A 10,589-nucleotide genomic window follows, 5' to 3' on the forward strand; every position below is an offset into this window, starting at 1 on the left:
CAATTTGGTCTAGAGTCTCAAAAATTTTCAGTCTGTCATTTTCATTTGTTATGTTATTTAAGAACAATATGCTACACTGGGTGGGATTGCTGTTAATGGCTGAAATGTTTTTGCACAAGTTAATGCTAAAACAATACCAAGTTAAGCTTTCTGAGATCACAAATTTAAAGTTACTATTTGTACTCTGTGAACCAGAGAACTGCACCATCAGCAAAGGAAAAACAATAAAGGTGCTACTAACGTTTACATTCAGATCGTTACTGTTCACGCTGCTGTGTGCAGTAATATCACATTTTTCCTTGAAACAGCAGCGGTGTTAGATGAATGAAATCATTTTCTATATACTGGGAAAGTTGGCAGCAGATATTTTTATATGGTATGTTTAAAATCCACCTGTCAGCATTCTGACAGCGTTCAAAGTTTATGAGGCAGAAAAAAAACCAAACAAAATGTGTCACGCAAATGACGAGAATTTCAAAATGATCCAACTTCATTTTAAAGGCGCTGATGTTGACAGAACATTTTTTTACAGTGAGCACAATGATATTAAATGCAGTTACCTTATACAACAGGCGATTAGTGAAAGCTATGATAAATGTGGATCACTCTATCTGTTAAATCGGTGTCCTGTGGGTAAAGGAAAAAAAACAAAACAGATTGTCTTCTCAACAGATTAAAGTCACCTTCTGGAGCTGTGCTAATTTGATAAAACCATTAGCGCAGCTACCTTCAGCAATATCTCTATCCTTACACTTCCATTAGGTTTATGTGTAATTTTCTGTGAGGTTTTCATCACAAAGATATAGTCCTATGTGCCATTTTGTTCCCAGAGCTATTTATTGTAAGAGCCTACACCTTTTAGCTGCTCTGAGGATGTTGTTAATCTGTAAGTACCTGCAAAAAGCTTTGTACTTCTGACACCTTCCAATTTATTAAATGTTGAAGAGCAAATGATTTCACATAGCAAACATTAACTTTTTGTAGCTTTTACCGAACGAGCTCGATGGACACTACACACTAAATATGCAGATATATTTGTGTGATGTAACCCGTTGGTTTGGGGACTGCTGACGTGAAGCCTTCAGTGATTTGTTGGAGCGCTAACTTGTCAACTAACACCAGACAAATGGCTGGGGGTAAAAGAAATAAGCTATAGAAATGAGGACTGACTTACTTTACTAAACAGCATGAAGTGGTAATTAGTGGAACTAAACTTTTGGTACTTCCATGTTGGCTGTTTTGTTCATTTTAAGGGCGTATGATTGAATTAAAGTGGTTCATATAAACTTAAAACTTTCCTTTTTGCTTCACAGTGCAAAACAGCATAGGTAATATAAAGTGGTGGTTGGCAAAGGAAGCAGAACATACAAGCTAAAGAGATGCAGCCTGATCTTTAAAGAACCTTAATCTGCCTAAATCAATATGAAAGAATTAGAAAAAAAAATTATTTGTATTAATGAAACTACAGGCAGAAGATGAAGAAACAGATGAATGTAATATGACACAGAAAAGCACTACTTTTTGTTTTCTGTTTGTTTATGGGTTACATGAAAACCTATGGAGTTGATCATTGAGCTTAGTGAGCAGTGAGTAGCTGTTTAACTTCAATTTTCTTTGGTTTATTCAACAGATATGAGCCTGCATCAGTCTAACTTTCTGCATGAGAGCTCCCAGCTTTGCGTCTAAAGCCTTGAAATTCTTTCTAGGGTAAATTTCAACATATAAATCAGTGAAGGCTTCTATGCTATTTATGTTTGTTTGCTGTTTATCTTTTCTAAATAACACAAATTGAACGTCTTCAAGATGAGCGACTGGGTGGACACAGATAGGCTGTGACACTGCCGCAGATGGGCCCATATGTAACTGCTGTAACACTGGAGAACATGACTGAAGCATATGCTAGAGCTGTTGATCACAATTTACCGTCAGCTATACCTGGTTCCATGAGCACATATGGCAAGAGAGCAAAGAGCTCGTGCAATTTGTGCATGCCAGTCATAAATCCACTGTCCATCTCACAATTTTAAAGAAACTATTGATGAAAAAGTGCAAAATTTGGTTTTTAGGGTTTTCTCTATATTACTGTACGCTATTGTAAGCTCTTTACCTAATAATATAAAGCACCTTTGGCGCTATAATAATAACATTAAATTGCACTACATGTAAATATAAACTTAGCATATATCACATTTCTTTGCATTTATTTCTTATACTGTTTAAATTGCTACATGATATTGTACAATGTATATTTCAATGAATTCTGTCTCTGTATAGACAAAGATCCAGACAAACGGTTCTCTTGCACCATCTATTGGCAGATTCTTTATATACAGTTCAAATACATAAACATTTTAACATCTCGTTCTGCTCACCGGGTTAAAAATAATTGATACCAACCAGTGGGACTTTTTGGTAAAATTTATTTTGCAAGTGTTTAAGTGATACAGGTTTTTGAGGGATTGTCTTAACAATGATGTCTTTCATCCTCCCCAAATAGTAGGAGAGTAAATGAAAAGAAATTTTGTTATTTTTCACACAAACTGTACAATATGTGAATATACTGTAGCACAAGGGATACAAATGTTTGACTTAAGTACCCCTGGTTAGATCCAAACTTATTCCATCAAGTATCAGAAACATACAAAAGGCATACTACCAGTATTTGTCACATGTCTTTTTACTTGTATCCACTCTAAAAATCACATTCAGAGACTTTAAACAAATCTAATTTGCTCATCTCCGATTCATTAAACGGACCTTCCTGTGTGCTTCGATGCCCTGGCCCTGAACACATCATCATCAGCAGGTTTTCCTCTGGAGGAGCCAGCTTCAGGACAGAGATACATATCATGCTCCAAAGACATATGAAGGCATTTCATACAATCAAATATATTGATTAAAAACAGTCAATGAAACTGGTGCTTTACATTATATCTGCAGAAGCTATCACGGGGACTAAAGCAGATAAAACGTAAATCATAATTCTTATAAAAGACCAGCTAAATGAGAAGAACAGCACTGTGCAGCAAGATGTGTTTGAGTGATGTGAGTCATCTAAAAAACAAGCACTGTTTTATAAGTGCTTCACACTGAGGAGTCCTTTCACGGTTATTTTCAAAGAGCTTTCTTTTAATTAAAAAAACACAACAACATAAAGAAACCAATGAAAAGGGATGTGGCAGAGAATAGACATGGACAAGGATACAAAAAGAGCAGGGTCTTTTAGTTCAACCTTCATCTTTTGTGGTGTTATCCTCTAGATCCTCATCGCTGTCTAAATCACTGTGAACCCTCTTGGCCATAGTATTTCTGCTTCTCTGCTCCTTAGCCCCCTTCTTGATCTGAACTGGTAATGGTTTCACTGGTTATAAAAAGGGAAAGAAATATATGATAAGTCTAATACAAAACACTACTGCAGACAAACAAAAATGTTACTCCTTTTTCTCCATTCACCCTAGTTATTAAAACACAGCCCTCACCTGCTGATGGAACAAACTGGTCTTCAGCTCCACCGCCATTATTGCTGTGACTGGCGCTAACCGTCTCTTTCTGTTCTTCATCTGTGACGATTCTCTGTCTCGCACTCTCAAAAACAGACTTAATGACAATAGAATCCTCATAGATCTGCAGTGATTTACACACACAGACACACACACACACACACACGCGCGATCAGAGTTTTTATAACAGGAACCGTGGAGAAAAACTATTTTGCTGCTTGTGAATGAAAGAATTCCTCCTGAAATCCCTTCACCTGTGATCCCTCCAGATTATAAGTCTGAGCATTGTGACACAGAAGGAAAATGTCCTTCTCCAGATCTCCCACACTTCTGTACTTGTGATTGCGAACACGTTCCTATGAAATACAGTAATAAAAACAGACAAATAACAACAACAATAAAACTATAAACTGATTTGGTTCATTATTTAATTTTTTAAAAAAGGACAAAAATACAAAGATACTTGATTGTCTCCTGAACTTTTCTAAAACACACTTATTCAGTTTTTTGCTGAGAATTAAATGAGAAAAAACTCACTCACTTCAAGTCTGTACACTAAATAAGAAATTAGACTTGTCAGTCATCTTAGCATTAAGACCTCAAACAGAGAAGGTAACAAAATAGCTACCAGCACCGTCACATGTCACATGACTACTGTTAATCTTTTTGCAGCAAAGCCAGAATGTAGACACAACAGGTTGTGACTTTATGGGAAGTTTGGTGCTGAAACTACATTTTGGCTGGCAAAGTGATATTCTGGAGTTAGTGCAGTGTATAAAATCTCACCACTAGATGTCAGTAGATTGCACATTGCAGTCAACTGAATTATGTTTTCTTACCTCTCCCAAGTGCATAAATCTAGCTATGGTGGCTGTTGTAGGACAAACAAGTCTGGTCGCCACCTACACTCACTGACCTCAGCTGTCAGTATGTGTCCATGTCTGTTAAATTTGGAGGAGGGTGTAAAGCTTTACAAAAGGAGTCCAATATGACTCAGTTAAGCTAACTTCTGTCCAATGACGGCGATACTGAGGTGAGTTGTTGAGAATATCCTGAACTTTTCTGTCGCTAAGTGCTGCCATTTTTGCTGTTGTTAGCCTCTGTTAGCTGCTGTTAGCCATTGTAAGTACGAGTTTCTTTGAAGTGGACTTGGACACTTAGTGAATAAATTCTCCTACGCTGCGAGAACGAAATCAAACTGTTTGTCAGAGGCAACGTTTGATTTTTGGGACATTCGAGCCTAACATTAGCTGGCATAAGGTTAGCTTATAACCAGCTGTTGTTGTTAAGTCAGCTTATTGGAGGCACTAATCTGTTGATAATAAGTAATTGCAACAACATTGGGTATAAATGAGCCTGTTTATATGTACAACATTTGTTTTTTCTAATCCTCAAAAATCAACTGACTTTAACTTTAGTGTGTAGTTGGCCTTTGTTGGTTGTTTTTATGTGTGTATTACATTAATTAAAAACAACAACAACAATTTTACACCACATGCTGTCTTTTCTACAGTCTGACTGTAAGGATGATGGGGGGAACATGGTAAACCTACGTGCTAAACCATCAGCTTAATAGAAACATGCTAGCGTTTAGCTCTTACAATGGCGATAAATAGAAAAGTTCTAGTTTTGTGGAGTCTGTTAAGCATAAAAATATTAAGGCTCTTTCTGTTCAACCCATGTGTATTTAACATACATTGACATATTTGTATTATATAGTATACCTAAGCTCTAGTTAAGTCCTCATAATCACTGTTTACTGAATGAAGGTTTTGAATACTGAATAGACTCCCACTTGCCATTGATGTATTATGGTTCACCCCCTTTTCATTCAATTTTATCTTCGTAGAAAAGGTAACTGTGAAATCTGTATTGTGTCGGAGTTGTGAGGGTATTCAGTGACACAAACCCTGATCCTTCTGAAGTCCACAGGCTTTCGGATCAGTTCGTAGTACTCAGGTACCTCCTTCTTAGAGGGAAGCTGCACAAAGCCTTTACTGATCTGCCGTCCCAACCTAGAAACACAATGTTTCTTTTAATCTCGTGACAATAGGAAAAATGTTTAATTATTCTGTCAATATCTGTAAGACATTTTGTTTTCTTATTCCTGATAATGTTTTCTTGCAGTCCACACTTACATACAATGTCTTTTCATGACTAAATTATGAAGGAGGCACAATCCCAAAATAAACTGCTGATTGATTCAATGTTCAGCATTCAAAACTTGACAAAGTGAGTAGCTGCACTGGGATTTTTAAGGCAGGTTTCCCTGAAATCCCTGTGAGGTATTAGGTTAGACTCGCAAAATGTTTAAAGCTGAAATTTTTTACTTCTGCTTCAATCCAGCAGCAGGGGGTGAGAGAAATAAGTGTTCTGGTTCCTCACTGAGTCGCTAGGCTAAAAAACTCTCTTGTTAAAACTCTCTTGTTAAAATATCCCACTGCACAATCCGTCCATCCATCCATCCATCCATCCATCCATCTTCTGCAATGCAAAGATCATGCATCATACAGAAAGGTCCGGCTAGCTTCTTGCTGAGGCAACAGAACTAACCATTGCACTACAGTGCTGTTGTCCCTGGATAGACCAATTTACTTAAATATAATACTTTTAATAATAATGATAATATCAAAAGAATCCCTTAATCAATCAGTTTTAAAGGGGACCTACTACGGTCATTTCTAATTCCGTATTTCTAGTCTTGAATTCAGCTACAGTAGCTTCATCCTAGACCCTGGTGCAGTACCACAGTTTATTCACTGTATGAACTAAACTATTTTGGCCGCTTCCTTTGAACCAGCTTTGTTCTGGCTGGCTGTTCCTCGCAAACAGAAGGTTTGAACAGCAGGTGGGTGGGGGCCACTGGGCCTACGTTCGGAGCTGAGTGCCTGAAATGACTGCATCAGGGATATCCCCTCGCTTTGACACCATACAAACACAAAGAGCTGAAAACTCTGAGTGTGTTTATACTGAACCCTGAGCTTTAGCCTTTGGGATTACTTACACATATGCTGACTTCATTATACAAAAAATTGTCTAATAGGGTATAACAGGTCCCCTTTAAGCTGTAATCAGGTGTACAGTTTTGTAGGAATTGCTATAAGACCATCTCAACAAATGTAATTTTAGAATCTACATGTGTTCTCTATTTGTCACAAGTGAAATATTTCAAGCCTTTTTTGTTCTCATTTTGATGATCATGGCTTATAGCTCACGGAAATCGGAAGTCCAGTACCTTAGATTAACAGAATCTTTTTCTTAGAGTTTAAATAGTGTGTATGTCTCATTTGAGTTCAGTACATAATGCCACAGTCACAGGAAGGATTGCTGACTTCACAGTTGTCAGAGGGCAATCATCAACACCCTCCACAAGGTAGGTAAGCCACAGAAGGTGATTAGTGAAAAGGGGTTGCTATATACAAAGTGCTGTACTAAAGTATATTAATGGAAAAGTTTATACAAGAACTTGGGAGAGCTTCACAAAGAGAGTCAGAGCCACTATGCAAAGACTTTCTTCAGGAAAGGGGCTACAACTGTTGCATTCTTGACATCGGCCAACTGCTGAACCAGATACAGCATCACAAACGTCTTACCTGGGCTAAGGAGAAAAAGAACCGGACCGTTGCTCAGTGGCCCACGGTCATCTTTTCAGATGAAAAGAAAATGCCGCATTTCATTTGGAAATTGAGGCCCTAGAGTCTGGAGAAAGCGTGAAAAGCCACTGAATCCAAGGTGTCTAGTGCAAAGTTTGCAGTCTGTCTGCTGTATTTTATCAAGGCTAAAGTCAACACAGGTGTCTACCAGGAGATTTTTACACCGCTTCATGTTTCCATCTACTCATAAGCTTGAAGGGGATCTGGTTTTCCTTTTCCAGGAGGACTTGGCAGCACAGGCCCAAATCTATTTCCCAATTGCTCGTAGAATACATGAGGTTTCGTCAAACCGAAGATGAGAACCACCTAATACAGGCTAAGCCCTGCTGTCAAAGCTACCCGGGCTTCAGTCGCACCTCAGCAGTGCCCCAAGCTGATCACCTCCATGTCGTACCACACTGATGCGGTACAAGCCATAATAGTCAAAATAAAATCAAAAAAGCTTGAAATATTTAAATTTATGCATAATGAATATAGATTACATGGAAAAAAAACTAAAATCAATCAGTATGAATGAGATCATGCTCATCAAAAGGTTAATATTATCAAATAAAACATTATATTCATTTTTGTAATTAAAAAGAGATCTAAAAATAGTGACTTTTTTGACACAGCCCAAACGTCTTTCACATCCCTCACCCATCTTTGTAGTTCATGACCATATCCACCAGTGTGTTCAGTGTTCTGGTGAGTTCAGGTGGATTTGGAGGGAGTTTCTCAGCTGGTGGGCGCCCTCGCTTCCTTTTGACTTTCTCGCCAGTTTCTTGCGCAGCCTTCAGGTCTTTCACTGCTTGATGATCACCTTTACGCTTCTTCAGACTGATGTCCTCCTCCATGTCCTCTAGAGAACCGTTCTCTCTTGCCTCGAGCTGTGGGTGGGGAAATCTTGTAAATGCACATGTATTTTCTTTTTGTTTAGTTCCTACTTCAGCAACACAAAGACTGAGGAGGAGAGAGAATATTTGCTAGAGAATGGGAGGAAAGAGTTCATTTCAAAACTTCTATTTTCTGTTTATTCTAACTTGGCCTCTTTGATTTTCATGTCAAAGCTCTCGGGAAAACGCATAGTACGTGTTTTTCCCAGACGCAAACCTGAAGCGCTTAAGACGACAAACTGCAGATTCTAAATTTAAAACCTCCAAATTAAAGCACTCTAAGTCTCCATCTAATTAGCAGCTGGAATTCAGGCATTTGGAATTACAGAGCATGGTTTTGTATTCAAATGAATTAGGACTCATTTATTTATTACAATAGCATCTGAATTTATATGGACTGAAGCAACCCAGTGCCGTCTCTGCAAATTTAGGACAGATTATTTGATCTGTGGGCTTTGATGTGAGATGATTATCGAGGGGATGCTTATTTTTTAATGCACGACGAGTCGGAATGGATTCGAGGAAGCCCTTTTCTGTCAAAGCACAGAGTCTAAAAATGCCATTGTGCCATAAATATGAATCTATATTTTGCTGCTTTGCACTCAGCCTTGTGCATGCAAGACAGAGAGAAAAAAGAGAGCCGGAATCATTATTTTAGGTGTGTGGTGTTTGACAAGGGTGCGTGCTGCATCCCGAGTTATGTTCAACCGTTTCATCCGCTCCTTTTCGATTATGCAGCGACCACTGTGTTTTCCACAAAGGCAATTAGAGGCCAGAAACAAGAGTGAGTTGCATGCAGCACAAGCAGCTCTTGCAGCAGCAGCTGGAGGGGGGGGGTAGAGAGGGCATGCTGTCCAATCTGAACAGAATATTGATGCATCAATAATACAGGATCATACAGTACACACATCAGCCTTCACATCATATAATACAGCACGCCTGCTGATCTCTCAAGGACGCAAACTTGAGATATTTAACACACACTGATCCGAGGAGCAGCGAACGGTGCCATGCAGAATTAGAAAAAAATGGAAAAACAATAACAATAACCCCCCCCCTTCCCCCCACCTCAAAAAAACCAAAAAAAAAACAGGACTGAAGATACATGCCTGCACTTCCAACCATAAAAAAGACATAGCAGAAGCTGACTTAGAGGAGACAACAGCACTAGAGACAACAATAGAAATCCTGCTCATCATTGTTCGGGGCTCAAATGTAGGCTTTGAAAAGCCCCGCTACTCCCTCTAAGGGGAAGCAATCGTTCCAGCGGAATACTGGAGGGATAGAGGGTAATCCTCAAAGATGTATAACACAGCTGAGAGCTGCCTGATTGACTGTGCATGTGGAGTGGAAGGGTGTCAGAGTGTGCATGTGATGCTCCATGCCTGTGCTATCTCCTAACAAGCCTGCCTCTTCCCTGACTAATCTGGCAAAGATTCCCTCTCATCTGTTACAACACACACCTACACACTCTCTCTCCCTGCCTCTTGCGCACACACGCATACACTCTCTCTCTTTCCTTGGCGTGCGCGCACACACACACACACACACATACACACACATTTTATCCATCTCTTCCTCTCTTCCCATGCGATGTACCCTGGCTGAATCCTGAGCCTGTGAAGAAAAGACATGGAGGAGGATATTTACCTGACTGCAATCTGCAGGCTGGTTATCGGGATCGGCTGCAGCTGTGGGGGAGAGAATTAGCAAGCCAGCATAGCGGCGAGCTGCTAGTCTCTTCATCAGCTGATCACTCAGAAGCAGAGCCCAGAAGGGGGGAGAATAAAAGCGCTATGTTTTCATATACAAATCATTGGGCAGGGGGAAAATACAAATGCCATACCCATCTCCCGTCTGCAGCTCTCCGAAGTCTTTTTCCTGACTCTGGAAGGCCCCGAGCTTGTCTCCCTCTGCATGTTTTTAATATCGACTGTTGCCAGACGTTATTATTTTTTTCTTTCCTCTCTCTCTCTCTCTCTCTCTCTCCCTCTCTCTCTTTCTCTCTTCCTACCCCTCTGTTAAAGTTGTCGGGTCCTTTTTTATTTTTATTATTTCTTTTAAAAAAAATCTGCACTGTATTTTGGAGGGATCGTACTGTTCGTTATCAACTAAGGCAAGCAAGAAACTCCTGCTGGAACCAGGAGTCCAAGCCTGAAAGCAGCACGGACATTCATGAGTTCACTCGAGAGCACGTTTGAATGTGCAGCCGCCTCGGAATTCCAGCAGGGTGATTAATGCATAAATATTGACTCAGATTACACTTAATTCCTCAGCCGAGACAGCAAGGAAAGAAGAAAAAAAGTTCTCTGCAAAGTCCGAGCCGCTGAGCTGCAGCAATTGCAGAAAAAAAAAAAAAAAAAAAGGGAGTTTTTCTACTTTAGGCAAGTATTCAAAGCCATGTGGTTTCTGTAAAGCAATTAGTTTTCTTCCTAACATGTGCACAAAAAAACAAGCCAAAAAGGCTGCTGCTGGATAACAGCACATGTAACAGCACAGAAAAACATATGCAAAAAAAATTTAAAAAAATGTCTGATGTCAGAGCAACATCGTTTTGTCCA

General features: G+C 39.4%; 1 protein-coding gene across 1 annotated transcript; it reads right to left on the minus strand.

Moving 5' to 3' along the window:
• Positions 1 to 2,404: 2,404 nt before the first annotated feature.
• On the minus strand, positions 2,405 to 10,018 carry LOC146706158 (SWI/SNF-related matrix-associated actin-dependent regulator of chromatin subfamily A member 2). Its single transcript, XM_085464208.1, has 6 exons — positions 9,679 to 10,018; positions 7,793 to 8,022; positions 5,410 to 5,515; positions 3,755 to 3,856; positions 3,480 to 3,624; positions 2,405 to 3,361 (listed from the first exon to the last, which is right to left on the minus strand). The coding sequence occupies exons 1-6, from the start codon at positions 9,772 to 9,774 to the stop codon at positions 3,228 to 3,230; spliced, it is 813 nt and encodes a 270-aa protein (XP_085320334.1). The 5' UTR covers positions 9,775 to 10,018; the 3' UTR covers positions 2,405 to 3,227.
• Between the last annotated feature and the right edge of the window lie 571 nt (positions 10,019 to 10,589).

Source organism: Copadichromis virginalis, linkage group LG7 (genome assembly GCF_057382275.1).
Source record: "Copadichromis virginalis isolate Kocher_CV1m ecotype Utaka linkage group LG7, C_Virginalis_male_GT1.1, whole genome shotgun sequence".
NCBI classification, from domain to species: domain Eukaryota; kingdom Metazoa; phylum Chordata; class Actinopteri; order Cichliformes; family Cichlidae; genus Copadichromis; species Copadichromis virginalis.